Source organism: Pterocles gutturalis, unplaced genomic scaffold, assembly GCF_000699245.1.
Source record: "Pterocles gutturalis isolate BGI_N339 unplaced genomic scaffold, ASM69924v1 scaffold4008, whole genome shotgun sequence".
In the NCBI taxonomy this organism is placed as follows: domain Eukaryota; kingdom Metazoa; phylum Chordata; class Aves; order Pterocliformes; family Pteroclidae; genus Pterocles; species Pterocles gutturalis.
Genome location: NW_010120221.1, coordinates 5,346 through 26,119, shown reverse-complemented (window position 1 = coordinate 26,119; position 20,774 = coordinate 5,346). Strand labels below are relative to the sequence as shown.

Below are 20,774 nucleotides of genomic sequence, written 5' to 3'. Positions count from 1 at the left end.
CTTGCTCCCCAAGTGCCACTTTATGCATAGCAAACGTAAATAATTCTGATGCACCTACCAACCCCCTAACCTCTGTGCTTCCCAAACACTGCTATATACCATCAAACTGACAGTGATTTCATGTTATGTGGCAAACAGAAAAACCTGAGCGACAGCAGCAAGGTTGGGGATGTCAATTTATCCCTGTGATTCTCAAGACAATATACATAAATATTGTTTTACTATCCCCACCAGCCAAACGTTAAGAGCTATCTGCATCAGCCTGGGTCCTGCAGCTCCCCCAGCCTGGCCGATGATCTCCTCCTGACCCAGGAGAGGCTGGCAGGAAACAAAAGCGCCAGCTCCTCTCGTTCCCAACGACACAGTACATTAAACAGTTTCCTCATCCTTTCCCACTGCAGCTGTAGCCAAAAGGGCGGTTCACAGGGAAAGCGAAAGGGAAGGGCTCCATGCTGTACCGAAATGTGATCTGCGAGATAAGAAGCCTGGGGACACTCATTGCCTCAAGTCCTGAAAGCCTTCAAAGCTCACTTGTTTTTCCTAAACCAATTAGTTCCAGCAACTCCAGTGAGCCCACAAAGACAAAGTTTGGTGCCGGTCCGTGGATGTGCTGGACAGGGGCCTGTATTTGCCAGCCAAATTCTTGCTTTTTACTTTTTCCCCCCTAATTTGAACTCTGACACAACAAAACATACGACCAAGTCCTCATCTCTCTCTAAGCACCTTGTTTCTGAACAGTTGTTGGTGCTGGCTCTGAATTCCCTTCACCATGTGCTGGCCCTTTTGTGCACGGTTGTGTACCTGGCATCACCTGTAGTGAAATACATGAGTCCAGCCAGCCCCTACTCTAGTGAATACATCACAGCTCAGACAGCAAGATCAAAAGCTAATCCAAAGGGCAGTAAAATGTTGTGACTAAACTCATATCTAACTGAGCAAAGAATAATAATAATTAAAAAACCCTCTTATACAAAGAATGCCTCAGAAGAGCAAAGCCAGACGGCGCAGAGGTTTTGGATAAAAGTTTGCTTCCACAATAGCCACTTGATTTATGTGGCACAAGGCATCCTAATAAAACACAGTTCAAAAAAATACTATTCAGGTTTAAAACCAACCATCATGGCTTCCCCTCAGGTTGAATGTATCAGCAAGAGGTCATTAGCCTCTGGTTATGTTCTGTTACGCTGACACAGCCTCTGAGTTCTGTGCCTAAAGTATTAGTGGAGCAGCATTCATGCAGTCGTGTTTTATGTCACACTAACCGTGTCTCAGGATCCCAGATAAACCTCCATGGTTAAACCTTGATGCAGGACACCACTGAAAGCACCCACTGGTTTTGGTGGGGCGGAAGCAGGTAGCTTGCTGAATGGGGCTGAACTTAACACAGGCATTTACAACATCTATCAGACCTGGGATCCAGGTTTCTGCTGTGAAAAATACTGGTTTCAGCGTAGCTTTGCTGATGTCCGTGGCAGGCCGTGCCATATGGCATAGTGCTGAGCCTACCGTGACAGATGAACTCAGCCTTGCACACACACCTAGAAATAGGTCTGCCACACACAAAGCCTGCCTTATCTTTATTTTGTCTTTTTCTTTTTCTTTTTATTTTTTTCTGTTTTTCTTTTTTTTGTTTTGTTTTTCTTTTTTTGTTTTTTTTTTTGTTGCTCTCCATATGCCAACAGAAGTTCAGAAATAAAGAAGGGATTAAAATACTGCCAGGACAGGCATTCTGAAAAAAAAACCAGTCCAATTTTCTCATCACATTTATTCCCCAAAGGTCTTGAATCATAAGGTTCGTAAGCTCTGCAGAGCCAAGAGGAGCTGGAGGATGCTCCACCGCACACAACAGCACCCATACCCTCATCCCAACTTCTGCTTGCACAACCCTTTGTGAACACATTGGACTCTGCATCTTTCATGTGGTGGACTGAAATAGTTTGATAAAGAACCGATGGAAGGCGAAGTCAGATCACCATAATTTTATTAAACAGCCCATATTGCTACCAGCTGGTTTCTTTAGGCTGCAGCTTTTCTGTACGCACTGGTGGGATGCCCAGCAGCCCAATACTGAAGGTATCTTCACCCCAGCCAGATGGACCTTTGTTAACACAGGGTGAAGAAGCATCAGGGAGCACAGGCTGAGTTGCTAAGCCTATGTTCACCCCAGAGCAAGAGGGTTTAATTAGTTACTGTATTAGCAAAATGGAAATACAACTGAATACAAGCATTCTGAGATGAAAAGGTTCATACGTACTGTAGGCATGCGTTTGTTCACAAAACGAGTAATTGTTGAGGAAGTCTTAAGGTCATTCTACTCCACAGCTGGTCCTTGAGAACTCATGGATTTTTTAATGATGACACAGGGTAGTTTGGTGAAAATAAATGCACTGATTTGTTGACTGAGGGAGGAGTTAAACATGTAGAGAAAAAGTGAAGTTGCACTGAAGAAGGAACACAAAATTTTTACAGTTTGAGCCTGACTGGAAGTATTGTGTCCTAATGAAGACACATGAGGACAGCGTGCAGAGGAAAACTCACCATGTTCTTCTTGATTTCCAGGATGGTACAAAGAACCGGAAAACAAACTGCCTTCGAGCCACAAACTTAATAAAACCTGCTCTCTGGACTTAGTAACTCTTTATCCTTTAACATAGTCCCCATACTTCACACTATTTTGGAACATTATGAATGGCCCATGTACAAAATTACAGAACTTGCAGTAATTTTGAATATTATTTTACAATAAAGACCTGTTTTTCTCCAGATGGAGAACTCACTGACCGCATTGTAGACTACAATACAATCTCGTATTCAGATAAAGGAAAGACCCATATACCAAAGCCATGGACATGAACCTTTTTTAATTAACAGCTACTCCCTTTATTTTGAGACAACATCAGAGAGCCAAGTAAACAGTTAAAATTATTGTATACGCTAAAATTAATTAAGGCTTTTTTCCAATCACCGTTTTTTGCCCAGCTTATTATAGGACTTATCTGGCAGTTTCTTGTTTTGCTCACGGATGCACAAAATTAATATTAAGTACTAAGAACTTTTACCATAACAAGCATCTAATTCCAGAATGGATCAAGAACTGTCATTAGTAGACAATTCACTTTTAAACTGGAATAATAAAACTGTTAAGTATCAAGTAGCTTGTTCCTCAAAAGTATGATGAGAAGAAATGGTCCTTACTGTAATAAATGGTCCTACATTCTTGTTTTTATTGATCCTAGAGTCAGAATTCACACCAGATATTTCCTAATTACAAGCAAATCAATGCAATCCTCACCGCTATTACCACATTTACACTGTTTTGTTTTTTTTGTTCAAACACAGAGAGTGTATTTTATTGCTCCCAAAGTCATTCATATATGACTATTAAAAAGTCATGATTGATGGATCCAACGTCTTCGGTTGGTCAATCTGAAGGTGGGTTGGTATCAAGATACTTTCAGCAGTCTTCATAAAGGACTTCATCTACTTGGACATCATTTTCTGCCACAGGCACTGATTCACAGATCTGTTCCCTAAAAGCCAAGGCAATTGTGTAAGGCTTTCCACTGGGATGTTTCATACATCTTTCAAGATAGGTATCATAATATCCTTTCCCTCTTCCCAATCTGTTGCCTTTTTTGTCAAACCCAAGGCCTGGCATGAAGATAAGGTCAAGACCTCCTGTAGAAAAATGAAATAAGCATTAATGAATGCACTGTGGATTTTCTGATGGCTTGACTACATCCACTTAACTTCAGACATTTGCAAAAACGCAAGCTTTGTGTTTTGCAGAATGCTTCCCCTCTTTGATCAGATGAAAAATACTTTGAATACTAAACCTGTAAATTTACATTTTCATCTTATCAACTGCATACTAGGTCAGCTGCAAAATAATTAGACCTTGAAAAGCTAGAAGGAAAAAATCCTACATTATAACAAATTTATTTTATCATTTTAACCCTACACTTCCAAATATTAATGATTATGACTCTAAATCCAGGCAGAGACTGAATTCAGGGAAATTAAATGCAGGAGGAATCAGAAAATCAAATGAACTTCAGCATCAGACACAGAAAGGAAAAATGAATGAAAAGAAGAAGCTTAATAGAGAGAGAGCATCTTCTTGACACAACTGTAAGATGTCACAAACGTTCACTCAACTTGACAAAACCAAAGAGCCTTGAATACCATATATTCTGAAAGTGGGTATTTGCCCTCTTATATCAATATCAAGATTTGAAGGCTTGTTTCTTTGTGATGTCCGGTTCCTCTCCTCCCAAAAGACCCTCTTCCTGAGCCTCTAGCAATTTTCACTGTTGCTCCAGCAGCATACCCAGGCATTCTGCTCGCCTGCCCTGAACATCCCTCCTTCTGGAGGGACGTATGGGCTCCCTCAGACTCTTCTGAGATTGCACTTGATTGGAACTCAAAATCATCTAAAAAACTGAAACAACATGCACAAGCTGCCAATCATCTGGATAAAACAGACCCAGCTGGCTGGTGAAACCTTGACAAATGACCCCATCAACCAGCTCTGTAAAAAAAGGCAAGATCAGCTAATCTCTTTTTTCTTGCTTTGTTCATACTCTGTGAACAGATGTGGATCAGCACCATGCCAGGTAGCCAGCTACAATTCACACTTGGCTGCCTACTTGTTTCAGGAGCTGATTCACATCACTGCCAGGCAGGCAAAAGAAACTGGCTGCCATGATAAGCGATCACCAAGCATGGATGCAGCCAGTGTGCAGATTCCCATTGCTTATGTAACACTTGTTTGTTTAGTGTGAGAAGTCTTGCAAGGACATCCTCTAAACAAATAAGCCTGGCTGGCCTGGTGCTGACCGCTGAACCCAGGAACATCCCACTTACTAATTTCACAAGACAAAGAAAGTGTTTCATTACTTGCTGCTGTAGTAGATAAGACACTTAAGAGGAGAAGGGCAGGAACGGTAGCAGAAAGCCAGCACAGACTAAAACACAGCTGACACAAGTCTGGAAAGAAAGAAAATACTGCATCTCAGTCCACTGCTTCTTCCTTTTTACAAGAACGGTACTTAGCCCTGAGCAGTTTTTCTGTAACCAGCTTCTGCTCATTCACCAGGGCTAGGATGTGTCAGGTATTTTTTCACTTTTCCTATGTCCAAACCTACTCTCTCCTGCCATTTTGGAGTGAGGTGCTCACTACATCTAGCTGAGAAATTATGCCCAACGTTCAAGGAGATGTGTGGGAGCATGTAGTGGAAGAGCCAGAACTAAGCAGAGTTTTTCAGTTTCCAGGGAATCCCATCTGACATCACGTATCAACTCCAAACTCAGCCTGGAGGAACATGTTCAAAGTTCACATAAGACCAACTCATTTGCACACACTTCTCCTGCTCCTGGAGATTTCCTTCTACTGTTCCTCATTCAGAGAAGAATCACCAATGTGAACACTCATCCATCATGATCCAAGGACTCAATTAAAACATTGATATAAAATATGCAAGGCATCACAGCATGAGATGCTTAGAGAAGATCAATCTTGCAATGCTGGCTCATACAGTTAAGAATCATGGCTTTTCTAAAGAGGTCAGGGGAGTAAGAGGGGGAATTAGCCAAAGGGCAGACCACAGAATATTATGGGTTGAAATAAAAAGGAGTCTGAGTGTTTCACCACGCTGTAGTCAAATTTTGACTCATAGGACAGACACATGGCAAATGGCAAACAAAGAGGAAAAGAGACACAAGGGAAGAAGTATGGTCTCCCCCAAAAAGAGATGTGATTTTTATGGTATCACCCTGTACATCATGCTAGACGTACCATGTCACATCTCCTCCATTTGCAAGTAAAAATATATATTTACCAATTGTCAGGCCTATGGACTAGGACCTAGAAACCAGGCGATCTTCTCCCCATTAGCATGGTCAGTAACAGATCCTGCAGCTCAAATCCTCCCCGAGTTACTCCTGTGCCCACTACTTATCCTCTCCATAATTTGCCTCACATAGGCTTTGCACAGGTATTCACGTGGCCCAGAAACCAACATGTACCAAACACTAATGATGCACAGAAAGAAACACTCTCTGCCCTACATGGTTTTTTTAGCTGTTGTCACTGGCGAAAAACAAGAAATATTTGCAGTCGCTACTGTTGGCAGGTAAGAATGCACACAAGGGGCAAATCTGCAGAGTACAAAGGTGCCATTTCTCCTTTTATCTGTTTTACAGATGGGAAGAAGACAAGTCAGAGGAAGCACTAAGGAAAGAGGGAATTGGCAGGAACAGTGCAGGGAAGAAAGATATTTTCTGTGTAGTTTAACTGATAGCACAGGGCACACTTGAGTGAATTCAGATGTGTTAAAGCACTGAATTTCCTTCTGGGTACGCCGGAGAAACAGAGTCTCTTTTAATGAGTCAGCTCCTCTATAATAATGGATTTTTTAATGTTGAATAACTCAAACAAGCTTGTGCAAATCTCAGTATAAAGAATGATGCTGTAAATACTGTAACAGTTACCCTTATATTTTTCTTCCACTGGAGCACTGCGATACCAAATGCCTTTGCTCTGACTCACAATTCGCTGTCTGATATCCATGCAACTCACACTGCACAGGATTTAACTAAAATGCCAAGCAAGACTTTTGGTAGAAAAATGACACAGCTACCCTGCAAGGAGCCCGAAGCCAGTTCAAGCAGCATTAGCCCCAAATCCTACCCCAGGAGACAGAATGAATGGCAGAGAGCTGCATGGAGAAAACACTTCCCCACCACATAACTTGGGGAGCAACAAAACCTCTTGTGGTGCCTGTGGCAATGCGGGGGCAGAGCTGTCACAGGATGAGAGGTGACACACAGATGAGACCAAGATTGCAGACACAGATGAGACCAAGATTGCAGACACATAAGATTACTATCAGCAGTGCGTGTACATCAACAGGATGGCAGCTGAGGGTAAGAACATCTTACTCTTTCTCGGCACGGGGCCCTCCTGCTCCCAGACCCTTCCAGCCCTGCAGGATCCCTGGTTGCTGCTCTGGATGTGCTGCAGCCTCGCTCCATTCTCACATCCTACCCGCCTCGCTCCCACAGACCGCTGTGTGAAATGGCATCCTTGTCCCTGAGACAGAGCAGGTACCTGGGCATCAAACACCACATCAGTTTTTAGTGCCTTGTGAAACAGTCTAAGAGAGGTCTCATGATCTTTCCAGCCCTGCAGGATCCCTGGTTGCTGCTCTGGATGTGCTGCAGCCTCGCTCCATTCTCACATCCTACCCGCCTCGCTCCCACAGACCGCTGTGTGAAATGGCATCCTTGTCCCTGAGACAGAGCAGGTACCTGGGCATCAAACACCACATCAGTTTTTAGTGCCTTGTGAAACAGTCTAAGAGAGGTCTCATGATCTTCACCGACTTCTATCGCTCCCCTTGTAATGTCCACTGTCCCCCCCCCCCCCCCCCCCTGCTGTCACCCGATGGTTCTTGGATCCCCAAGGGTCCTGGGACTACACGGCAGGAGCCCAGGAAAGCACACCCACAGTCAAGAGGTTTTTGCTATGGGGAATCCATGCTTCTCCTGGCGTATATGCACGTTGTCTGTAAATTGCTACGGGCTGAAAACACTGTCTCAAGCAACAACATACTGCTCCAGCTTCTATGTATAGAATACCAATGCTTCTTATCCACTTTAATTAAGCTACTGGGTATCCCACTTGGCAATTTTGATGACAGTCACCTAATACTCATTGTATCTATGACATGAGTTCTCGTGGCTGCAGCTCTTCCACCTGTGTAGCACTGTGTGTGAAATAACACACCCTGACTGATTGTCAGTGCGGGCACACAGCCATGCTGACACGGCCACACAGGTTTCATCTAAACTGTTAAATACAGCAGGGCCAGAAAACAAATTGATTTACAGGATCACAGGTGGTCAATACTGTTTAATTGTCAGCACACTGCCTGGCACTGCCGCTCCAAGTGACACCCACGGGGACAGGAATCCCATGGGCAGTAAAGACAGAAGAGTACAGGTCTGGCTCCTTCCACCCCATCCAGTCCTCCTACACCAACAAAACTGGTTTTGCTCCTCCAGACACAGACATGCTTTCCTGCCAAGTGACAGAATATGCAACACAAATCCTCAGACTGATGCTACAAAAATAGGTAAAAACCCCAGTATTGCATTAGGGATACAGAGGCATCACGTGAGACCAAAAAAGAAGAGACGGGCCAAGTTCTGTTCAGTGTCGACAGGACTAGTCTGTGCCACTCAGACACGTGTTATTTAGCAGTGTAGACACAGTCGTAGCTTCAGGACCTGGCATGTGGGTGTACAGGCACACTCTACTTGTACCGACTTGCATACGTCTATGTAGATGTAACTTATGTCACAGAGAGGTGAAATGACTTGCCCAAGGGCTCAGGAAACGTGTGGCAACATTACAAGCAAAAGGCAGGTGTGCAAACTGAGCGTGCCCTGTCTTAGCCAGCAGACCAAAACATGAGCATCCCCTCTCTGGTGTTTTAAATAGGAATACACGGTTTCGTTTCCTCTAAGCAGCTGCGGTGAGTCTCCGCAGTTCGGCAGTGCATTTCTCATTACCCTTCATGATGATATCAGGTTTGATTTGTTCTCCAGGGAAGGATTTTCTCCTTGCACCTCATTACCTCTCTTCTTCTTAATCTGATGTTCCTATTTGAAATGCCAGCCGGCATTTTCAGAAGTGTTCTTGACAATGGTTAATTAGAGAAGAGTCCATCAAACCCCACAGATACAGGTCACGTAAAGACTGCTGGGGACTCGTTCTGTCCTCAGAAGGAGCAGCCACCATGGCCTCTCTCCTCGCAGGTTTGAAGAGGCTCCACCAGCCCACTGCCACCCCCCATGTGGGGTCATTCATCTCCCCCTGCACAGCTGGACTGTCCCGAAAGAAGATGAAACTGAAATACTGTCATCCCACCTTCCCATCCCTCGCTGCCACCTGCTTTGTGGACAGAGCAAAGCACCTGGGACCCATCAAAGCAGGAGGTTGGACTCTTTTGATCCTTGCCTCCAAAGCATTTACAAGAGGACAAGGCAGAGGCTGAGCTGCAGCAGATCCCATATCCCTGTAAAGCATGGCAACATACCCATAAAAATCAGGCTCACAGCACAGGCATCTTCTGAGCTGAAGCCTCGAGGGGCTCGACAGCAATCAGCTCTGGATGCCACTGCTGCCACTCCTCACAGCAGCAGCTGTACAGCTGGACCTTCTCCCTCAAGCACAGAAGTTTGTGCATCATTTGCTCCATCACCACAAGGATGGTTTGATCCTCCCAGCCTGGCACCTTGGGCAAGAACGAGCTCTGCAGAGGCTGGGTTTCTTCCATGCACAGCTCACTCTGCGGCGGCAGCAGGGGCTCCCCCTGCTTTGCTGGGATGTAAATCATTACACAAGGTGCAGGGCCAGAAGAACTAGGACAAGAAAAGCTTTCTGTTTAAAGGAAAGGAGTGTTTATGGTGTTATGCACGCTATAAACAATGTCAGATCAGGCTACTCATGATCTCTGTGGAGCTGACAAATATTTGAAAGCTGTTCATTTGGAAGGAATTAAAGCTTACTTTGGTCCTCTTCTGACCTAGCTAGGAACACAATTGAGAAAAAAAACCAAACCAAACCCTTTCGGAGGAAAACCTTACTTTTCAGAATTAAAAGGGTGCCGTAACCATTTGCTGCCTTTCTATCTGCTGCCCCAGCACAGAGATAAAAATTACCTCAATCACTTGACCCTAACATTGAAAGTATCCGTCTTGGTGACACGCAGGGCATGAGCCAATGAGTTGGAATAACTCAGAAAGTTCTAATTAATGACAGAGTCGTTACTGAAACTTTAATTAGTGTCAGCATCAGCATAGTTAGGCCTCTTGGGTAGGTGTTAGCTTCTCAACATACACTCTATAGGGCACAGATCATCATCTTGTTCTGTGTTTACACAGCCCCTAACAGCGTGGTCTGGGTTAATCACCAGACCTCAGGAAAACAAATCCACAGAAGTAAATATTTCAATTATGCTGCAGCAAAACAATCCCTTCCCCTTTAGGACTAGTGCTAAGCCTTCTCCCTAGAACACCCTGGGTACCCCTCGCACCACTCCTGAGGTTGCTAACAGCTTGGTATTTCCTTCCAGATAAAAGTTTTCTGCCCTTTGGAAAAAACCTGCCCTTGGTTTCAAACCTGCCCTTGGTTTCTCTGCTATTACACACTTCCCTTGGTATAAGGTCAAAAAGGGAAATGCCAGATCTGTTTGCTACAGGCCTAATCCAGACCCTACCGAGGTGTGCGGCTCCTGGAAGGGCTGGGATTGCTTCCAGAGGAAACCAGCCTGTCATCCCAGCTACGCCTTGGAGATGCCAGACACCGTTGTATCCCCAACCAAATGAGCAAGGAGGCAAAAACATCACCCTTTGCTGCAATTGATCAGCATTTGAAAAAAAAGGCATTCATCCAAAACCAACGATGCTGACTTCTTCCAGGAACACAGGCGATCGCGGACATAAAGTTACGTTGCTTAAATTTGCCCCAGCCAGTCTGCTAAAATGTAAATACAGTCTCTTAACCAGAAAGGAAACTTATCCCATAACTCCTATTTGCTCACCTGATACAGCCTTCGAAAATCAGTATCAGAAGCCCAGCATGAATCCTCATCTCCTTGTAAACCTGAGTTACAATCCAAAGGATCAGATCCTCAGCTCCTGTAAATGAGCATTGCCCCGCTGAGTCCCCCCTGCACCAACCTTGGGAACTACATGAAAAATATCCCAAGTTACTGACATGGGTTCGAAAAAAATCAATTCTTTCCTCTTGCTGTTTGTTGTTCATAAACAGCTCTCCTCTGGTGCTCACTCTGTAGTCTCCTCACCATCCCAAACAGTTCCCTAACAGGACTAGAAGTTGTCTTTCATATTAGACTAAAAAAACAGCTCATTTTAAACTGCAGTCAGTAGGTCTTCCTCCAGATGCAAGTTGTCTTTCATATTAGACTAAAAAAACCAGCTCATTTTAAACTGCAGTCAGTAGCTCTTCCTCCAGATGTTTCCCGTGTGAACACCTTTAATTGTGCAGTACCACAGCACTGCAGCAGGACTCACTGTTTTCTAACTATTCACAGACATCTGTTGCTTTAGCAGGAAAGCCAGAGAGACGCTTGCTTTTTACCCAGCACACACCAGCCAGGCACAGCAATCAAAAATCAAAGTATTGCATCCAAATCCCACCGGCTCCATCCCTGGTCTCCGGCTATGGGACACACCGTGAGGCCCTCCAGGCTAATGCTCACCTCAACAAGGGAGAAATGCTTTTCACACCAGGGGCAACCACTTGCTTTATTGTCATTCCTGTTTGTGTATGGGAACGGCAGTCACCAGGAAAGATTTGTGTCCTTTTGTCTTCTAAAAAACTTTTAACCCACACCCATGCACACCTGTAGCTCACCCATCTACCTTTCACATCCATATGGATGCCAAGCAGACCATCTCCTCTGCAATCCACCCGCCCCAGGTAATTGGTCCGCTAGCATGACTGAGACAGCTTCTGTTATTACTTCAGTAAAATATTTTGCAGAAAATAAAACCATCAGCAGAATCTCCAAACAAGCACCAAGCAACTCAGCATTTATCTGTCTACTCATCCATGTCAGTGCTTTGTGTCAGCATGAAACATTGGTCTCCACACCTCACACTTGCCCTTCTGAACTACAGCATAATAAAATATTTATACATCTCCCTGAGAAGCTACATGATAGCCATCAGTCATACAGGTTTAAAACAACAGAGCGGCAGCCACTCTCCCGTTATTAAATCACTAAATAAAAACACTAATAAAGCCAAACTGAGCTGGGATCAAGCAAACACACTCCTATTTTGAATTAATTTAAAACAAAATCTTATCAATTTAGTGCCAAGGCATTTGAAAGGTAAAGTGCACTGCACAGCATCACCTGTAGCACATCAGCCCTGCAGAAACCAACCCATCCTGCTCCACAAAGAAATATCCTTTCATGTAGCATCGGGGAAGCTGCCGTATAAGGCTAAGACTTGTGTTCACATTCTGGCTGGTTTCACAACGTGGGAAGATTGCGCAAGGCTATAACCATCACACTCATTTCCCCTGAGGTTTAACTTACAGTCAGCTGAGGTGTACTGTCTCATTTTCAGAATTTGCCAAATGTCTACCTAAAAGAAAATTTGAACCAGAACTTTTCTATTTCACTATTATTCATCAAGTCTGCGTAAGCCCCATAAATAAACCATAATCACTCGATGCCACCTACAAAAATGTCTGGTTTTGCAAATTCAGAGCAAAGGAAAGAACTGCTTAGAAATGCTTTAGTTATCAGTCTGTGAAAAATGCCTGATCTACTCCTGATATTCAGATATGTGAGCAGAGTTAGAATAGCTTGATTGGGAAAACGTGGGCAACGAAAAATGTCTGTTTCAAAGGCTTGTACCTGGGTTCTCCTGTGATTTTAAACCACCAGAATACCCTGAAACAAGATGTATCAGGGAGCAATTCCAACAAGAGGACAAACGGCATTAGAGCCACTTTACAGCACATCAACACATCTTGTTAAATCAGTAAATGCTGAGGGCAAATCTGCTCCTTTAGAGAAACTCACAAGGCATTGCTGCTTGAGCTTTTCATGTTGAGATTGTCATAACATTGCTGCAGCCGAAAATACAAGGATCTTTGTGTCTCTTTATGTGAAATTATTTAAGATCTTTTCAGCTACACGTCTCATGGTGTCTGTCTGAGCAGGTATTTAAATACTTCCACTCGATACACGTGCATGTGCACTACTTCATTTCTTCACTCATGGTCCTCTTTTGCATGCTGCTGTCTGGATATTTTTAAATCAAAACATGACACAAATGAATCATTTGGGGATTTTTTTCAATACATCATGCATCACTATCAATATTTCCAATGCCCTTTGACTCACTCAGCAGATAGCCTATCATAAAATATGCAGAATTGCTTGTGAAATATAAACGGTTAAGACATGAACTTCTTCGTCAGTGCATAAACCTGACTCCTGTAAGGATTTACACCACTTGATGGGAACATTAGGCATGTTTACAGGCAGGTTTTACTGAATATGTAGAGTCTGCTGGTTTGGAGGTGACGGCACCTTCGCTGTTTGTGTCAAACGTGTTAACATCACAACAGCTGAGAAATTCTGCTTCTTCCATCACAAGACTTTATCTTAGGCTTGCCCAGCTTAAAAAACCCGACTGTCCCTGGCATCCTCCACCTCCTTCACTCCAACCCCTGTTTTTTTGGAGACATTAGGCTGGAGCACTTGTTCTCCTCTGTGTGTGACTACAATGCCTGGATGAGATTTTAATTACAGGAAAACAGCCTAAATGACACCAACGCTCCATAGTAAATCTATGGAACACTGACACCTGCTGGCAAAGGGCTTCACGTCTCTCCTGGACGGGAATTTACCCTCCATCTCTGTACCCCAATATCTGATTCCCATCTCATCTGCACAAAAGCCAGCCCAAGCAGGCACTGAGTCCAGTTATGATGCCAAACATACAGACCAAAAGCTATCCTTGCACCACGAAGCAGCAGCATGAGTCTCCTGCTCCCCGAAAGCTGGCGGCTCTCTGCCAGGTCCAAGGAATTTCCCACTGTACGGGCGAAATGGCAGCGTATTTTGAATCTCAGCAAAGACAGTGGGGATTAACTGTGCCAGGAAGACCATTCTTTTGTAGCTGGAAAAGTGCTGACCTGATTTAATAGCCCACTAAGCTGGCAGAAAACCAATCCTAGGAAAAAGAAAGAAAAAAAAAAGTAGTAATTTTCTGCCAGATTCATGAGCTGAATCTGCTCAGCAGTGAGTCCTGGAGATGGCATCAGGGTTCGGAGGACAAGAGGAGCACAGAGCTAGAAGCAAGGAAAAGGCAGCAGGACTGCCCCTTCTGGCACCAGCTGGACGAGAGCAGAGCTCAGCTGTCTCACCAAACCGCATCTTCAATCCGCGTTACCCTACACAGGCTGGCAGCAGAAAAAAGCTTCCTGTCCTCTTCTCCATGTTGTCCAGACTGTGTGCACAAAGGCACTGAGACAAGTTTGGTGCTGGCTCTTCCTTTCCAAAAATGAAAATAAAGGGAGACAAAAAAGTCTGTTTGGATCAGTTACTGCAGCCAGGGATGCTCGCGTGTTTGCATTTCCCCTGGACGAGTTTGTTGTACAGACTCACGCCACAATCCAGAAATGAACCTAACCTCTTATTTGCTTTTAAGAGACTCCTGTCTCTAGGAAACCGTAGGAAGAGAATGACAATGCTTCTGTTCATACTCACTGTAGCAAGATTAGCCTTCTTTGGAACAAAACACTTGAGAGTCACTTGCAGTGAATTTAAAGCCCTTGCCTATGTTGCTTTCACTCCTCTTTAAACTTTAATTGATTACAGCAGAAGTAATCTTTTTAGTTGTTTTGCTGAGTGCAAGGAGAACGTTTTCTGCAAGAAGGCAAACATGGTTGTGACACTTAAGATGATTACAAGGAAAAGCACTCCTTTAAACCCTCAATGAACTTTATGAAAGCAAAAAGCCGCCGTGTTCCAGCGCTCTCAGCCCTCCAGGTTCACTGCAGGATACCCTGGCACAGGCAATATTAAAATCAAACCACACAGTGTTCACGGTTTAGTCTGCTCCAAGGAAATTCAGGACATAAGGACACCAAAGGGCATTACAAAGTGCCGCCCCATGAACACATCAACTTTTGCATTTCTAAAGCCTTCCAAAGAAAGAGACTCTGTAATCACGCCATACCTGTTCCTGAACAGAAGCACGGGGAGAAGCTCAGCTAGAAGTGTCTGCATTCACCCAGAGATCAGGTGCTGACTGTTATTAAGCTGTTTCAGAGAGTTGTGGAAGCCGGTGCAGACATCGAGGGGAAGGGCAGACACCCGCTGCTGGGGAGAGCAACCCCAGCACCAGGGATGGAGACCCACAGCTTTCAGCTGAAGGCTGGGATGAAGAAAAACCCTGGGGGAAACATTTGCTATCACAGCTGGGTCCAACACCCGAAACATTTTATTTCCAAGGAAGTATTTTCCTAGCTCTACCTGTTACAGAACATGGTACTCAGAAAAATGCAGAATTATTTTATTGGCCTTTAAAATTGAAACGACCATTTTTGTAATGACACATCGTTGTGGGATTCCTGTGTGGAAACCAGTAAAAAAAAGATTTGCCCAGTGAGCTCATTTGAAAAGCAGTGTTATAGTATATACAGAAAAAAATAACTCCTACAGTGCCATTACATATATTTCACAGTATTTCCTTACCTAGGCATAAAATGTTCTCAGCCAAAATGACATCAGAGAGATTGCAAGGGTTGGAACTCTTACTGATCTAGAAAAGCTTCTATATAAGAAGAAGAAAATTGGCAAAGTCTGACAGACAAAAACCACAGTTGATACAATGCGGGTTTAACTAAACAATGAATAATAAAGTAAACCAAACATCCTTATTTACTTCTCATCATAGAAGAATGAGGTATCACTTGACCTGAAAGCAGCCAATTTCAAATTAATACAAATAACATAATATTTCACAGAGAGTAGGAACATAATATCATATTAACATAATAAGGAACATAATATTTCACATTACAACTAACTAACCAGTACAACTCACAGCTGTCAGAAGGCAGCGGAGCCAAGGGCTTAATACAAATAAAATTAGATGCTTAGAGGAACGCTTCGAATGCCCGCAGGTAAAGAAAAACCAGAACCTGTTTGTAAGGGGATAAGCGCAGGGACTGCAGCTGCAGCAGTAGGAAGAAATTTCAGGTATTGCTACCTAGCTACAAGTTGTGAGATTTCCCGAATCTTGTAAAACACACGATGCTGGATTGTATGTCCAGGGCTCTGATTCTGCGCTGCGTGAAGGGAAGCATCCTCTCTCTGCAAGAAGACTCATCACTAGAATGTTAATGCCTCACTTCCATTGAATTTATTCTCCTTATGCATATCAAAATACTACGGCTCATTGTCTCCAAGCAGAAGTTCATTCCAAACTTTAAATCATTTCATTAAAAAATAAATTACATTAAGACCTAAGCCTCAATTTTCAATTTTGTTTCATGCCATGCTCTCAGGTTTTTCTTTTTTATGACCAGTGTAAAAAGATTTTAAATTATAATCTATCCCTTGACATATATTGTACTGTAAGTTCTAATCAAGTCTCCCAGAGGAAAAGAAAATCTAATAGTACCCTCAATCACACTACAATCTTGTTTGGGGCATTTTTTTGTTGTTTTTTTTTTTTTTTTTCCTAAGCAGTAATATTTAACATCTCTGCTTTTCATGTACCCATATTTCATTTATTCCAGATACATTCCCATCTGCATATATCTCATTTAAGTATTCACAGTTACCCCTGAGCATTATTTACTACACGTCTCTTTTCAGAACAATTGCCATCATTTTGTATGGTCCCATTATGCCCTCATGTACAGCTACACTATGTGTAAAGGAGCTGAAGGAGTGTATTAGACCTTCCCTGTGCTTCAAGACAGCATTTTCTCCTCATACTGTTTCTTATTTCTAAACTCTAACGTGCTTCATATTTCAAACCCCTCCTACTTCTGGTGCATCTTTTTTTCTGGGTGGGGTGGTGTCGAACCCATTATCCTTTTGTTACATCCCATTTTATTTTGCAGCTCTAAGTTAAACCTATTTCTCTGAACACTGTATTGCCACCACTTCAGTCACACTTCTAAAGAACTGTGCTAAAATTTGGAATAACTAAGAACACTGATGGTTGTGTTGAACTGTAGCCTAGAGGTAGCCAGCCCTTTGCTTGCAAGAGGGTCACACTTCCCAGCATAAATAGCCCTCGTAAACCAAATACAACCCACGCGGGTAAGCTGTCCCTGTCTGTTTCTACTAGTAGCATGTTATTGTAATTTATGCAACAGCAAGTCTCAAAGTGTTCTGGAAGTTATTAAAGGCAGAATGATATAACTGCCCAAACCTCAAAAGCCAACATCCAAAGGGTTCTGTGAAAATGAAGCAGCAAGAAGTTGCTGCTAGACATAGGTTAGTATTTCCTTGCTTTATTTGTAATTTGGACCTTTCCTTATTATAATAATAAGTATAGTGTAATTTAAAGCCTGGATTATCTAGTTAACATTTCACTAATAATCTTGAAGGTGTAACACAAATGTTGTGATCGATAGGCCACCAAAGTTTCTAGCACTGAAAATGCCAGAAATCTCCAAACTAGATTGCAAAATACAAGTCCATCTCTTAATACAGTCATTTCTGGGAGCAGAAATACATTATGGTTTAGTACAGTAGTAGCAGATTATTCAGCATTCCCCATTACATATAAGATGCTATATTTTCAAGTGCTGCCATTTCTCAGCCTGAATATTTATGCCAAACTGTTTCTAAGAACAAAGCTAGCAAAAAACGATGACGGGGAAGGCTCCATTGCTCCATGCTTCGAGGCAAGAACTTTAAACCTTGCTCATAGTACCCTCTGTGTCCATGCCGTGGCTTTAGCCCCGTTCAAATCCATTTGAGCTGGGCTTATGAAATGCTGTAAATGTTTGAAAACCTGTCATTTGCACAGGCTTAGGGAAGACGTGTCAGAGTGAGCACTGGGTCCCTCTGGAGATGCCACCCTCCCTGTACCACTGCTGGAGTCACAGCAGCATGGGAGCCTCGGGACTTTCTCCAGGAGCCAGTGCCAGTTTACAGGGGACTTTCCCCCCACACTTGGGGATATTCTCCCCCCACACATGTTGCACTGATACGGCTGCATGGTAAACTGGGTTAAAAAAGTCCCAGCCAAAATAGGGTGGAGGAGAAGAGGAAAATACCCTTCATTCAGAGCAGCACGCTAATCCATTTTACCATGGAGAGTCAGGAATATGCTGAAAACATGAGGAGGGAAAACTCCTTAAACCAGTACTTCTGCAAAGCCAGAGCACACAGAGCTGCAGGCTCAGCTCCTCCTGCCAGCCCTGCTCTCAACTGCGAGGACTTGGAAGGACTTTCATTTCAGTGGCTGCTCCTAGTCCTGCTGACTGGGGCAAGACTGGGAACTGAAACATGGAAGGAAATGAGGACTGAAGTTTCATTGAGATTTTTTTTTTGGCGTGCCACTCGCTTATTCAACCGCTCATCACCAGCTTCCTACCAGCCCTTCAGTTGCATCAGTCCAAACTTGTGTGGTGGCCCTGTCTGAGAGAAGAAGAGCCTTTTATTGGTGCTGGGTTACTTCTAACCAAGACTGGTTTCCCAGTATAGCTCCCACTGTGGCTGCAGGGGCATCTGTGCTGGCCCAGGCGAGGAGGGGTGCAGACCAAGAGGACAAGGAGGGCAGCAGCTTATTTAATCAGGCACTGCCCAAAAAAAGCAATCATCAAACTATGTCTTCTGTACTCTTTAGTACAAAAAGTACTATTTAACAGAGAAGGAGTTTTTCTAAGCCAATGAAAAAGTGAAAGACAGCACACTGGGGAAGGAAATGAGTAAATTGGGATGGGGAAGCTTGTAGGTCTGGAGGGAGACAAGAGTAGACAAAGCACATCACCTCCTCCTCCCGTTTGCAAGGGGCAAGCTATTTATTTATGTTGGCCCAGCTGCCCCTGAACTGCCAGGGTAGGACTGAGAGGAGGAGTAAATGGGGAATATGGTCAGAAATGCCAGAGAAGGACCCTTCGAGAGGGAGATTCAGACAGGCTGGGCAAAGAGCGGAAGGATGGAGAGGGGCACTATGGTGGCAGAGAAATTTAAGCTTAGAAAGGGAGTCTAGCCCAATGGTGAGACAAGTCTGGGAAATTATCATTTTGGAGGGAACAGAGAAGACATTTTGGAGGGAATAGAAAAGAAACCATAATGTTTGGAAAAACAAGCAAAAGAGTCTGTGTTCACAGGGGGAAGCTCCTCTGCACAGCCCAGCCTGGAACCAGGATCCCGAGCCTCTGTGGCTCCTACACCAGCAAACACCAGTTAACATCTTTAAGTCATCGGATGCTGTAGTGATGAAGAGCCCATATGGAAATGAAGACCTCCGTCTCCACACCAAGGTTTGAATAATGCAGAGTAAAAAGGGCCTGCAGCTCTAACCTCATCAACAGGGAGAAAAACTGAGCACATACTCGTTAGTAGCATTTGTTAACAGCAAACAGTGTTCATCCTTTGCATCTTTGAAAAAGCTCAGATCATGGCATCTGGGTTTATTTTTGAATGAGCCCAGATCCGACAGGCAAGAACTATGTAATAATGTACTTAAAGACCATGGCAGAATTTACACAGATAAAGAGGCTGAATTAAGTTTGTACACATAATCCCATTTCTTGCATTTCTTAGGAGAGCACCTCACAACCCACTAGATTAAGCAGATTCACAGCCATAATCTCTAATAACTCTTCATTTTTCATCCAAAGAAAAATACCCACGCCAAAACCCCTCTCCCCCTCACCCAGGTGAATGTTTTAAAAGTTGTCTATAATTTATTGCACACCTTCAACTACTAGTCAGTAGTTCGTTATGAACATTTAAGCATAATTTGCTCATGTCCAAGACTTCCAGCTGAGATCCCTCAGTCCAAAGCTGGCCACCTGCCTCCCTTCAAAGAAGCCACCTCCGAGCATTTTACCATATGGAGATACTCAACCCAGTCAATTTTTTTGAGTCCCAGTAAGAATAATCTCTTTTTCAGAGGAATAACTTAGCTTTTCACCCATAGTTTTCAGAGCAGGTTGAAATAATAATAAATAACATTACAAATGAGGAAACCCATGTCCAGCCCGCTGAATCACACCGCCTCCCTAAACCACATTGAAATTAGAGCTGCTGGGGAAGTGCTGTTTAAATTTCTGTAGGAGTCGTGATAAAAAGCAAACAGGGAGCATGGTTTTATCTGATCTACTCCTTCCAAAGTTGTGCAAGGTATCTACAGTCCTGTAAACAGTTACTGAAACCTGCCTGAACTTTCACCAAAACCCGATACTGGTGCACCTTTATACTGCTGATGGGCCAGGATACAAATGGGAACTGGCACCTATTAAGAAAATGTACCACTGGCTTGTTCCAAAAGTTATCTAAATCTTTCAGCAGGTAGAGCTGGAAATGAACCAAGTCATGCACTTACATACACCCCTACTCCAAACAAAATATCTGAATATTCTTCCACCTTTGTTCTTTCTGTTACTGTGTCCATTTAGCCTAAAGAAATCAACTTTTCATACAATTACCGTCACCCACGCACAGTAGAGAATATGCCAGACTTTCTGCTACCAGAACTGCAGTGATTTTAGTTTACGCCAACAAGGTGTAATGTGCTGTACTGACAAAATGAAAATGGGTAAACCCTGACCCGACAGAAAAAGGACTACCTTCAAATGGAGGGCTTCATGTCTATACAACATAGCTTGTGAGTACTACCAAAGAGTGGGAAAATCTATGCAAAAATTATACCTAGTCTTACATTTAGCTATTCATTCTTCACAATAACCATGCCTGAAGTTTTAAGGACAGTGTGAATTTAAGCTTTTTGTTATGCAAAATGAACACACTCAGAAGTGACATGACTTATTTATGTACCTGCAGGGTATTTCTGGGAAATTACATAGCAACTTACGCCAGCAATGGGAACATTACTAATACAACACCATGTTATCTCCTTGTAACAATGTAAATGCCTCAGATCACCACAGTATTTGATAACATCACAGAGATAAATGTTCCATCTATGCATAATTCCAGCAGTGGAGGATGGATGTAGTA

The 20,774-nt window shown here is 43.4% G+C and overlaps 1 protein-coding gene across 1 annotated transcript in view; it reads right to left on the bottom strand.

Annotated features, from left to right (window-relative positions):
* Window positions 1-3,102: 3,102 nt before the first annotated feature.
* Window positions 3,103-20,774, bottom strand: part of MTHFS (5,10-methenyltetrahydrofolate synthetase (5-formyltetrahydrofolate cyclo-ligase)) — a 19,933-nt gene continuing 2,261 nt past the window's right edge. Inside the window, exon 2 of the mRNA XM_010076808.1 lies at window positions 3,103-3,678. Coding sequence (XP_010075110.1) covers window positions 3,455-3,678 — 224 coding nt within the window. The 3' untranslated portion in view covers window positions 3,103-3,454. The remainder of the gene's footprint in view (window positions 3,679-20,774) is intronic.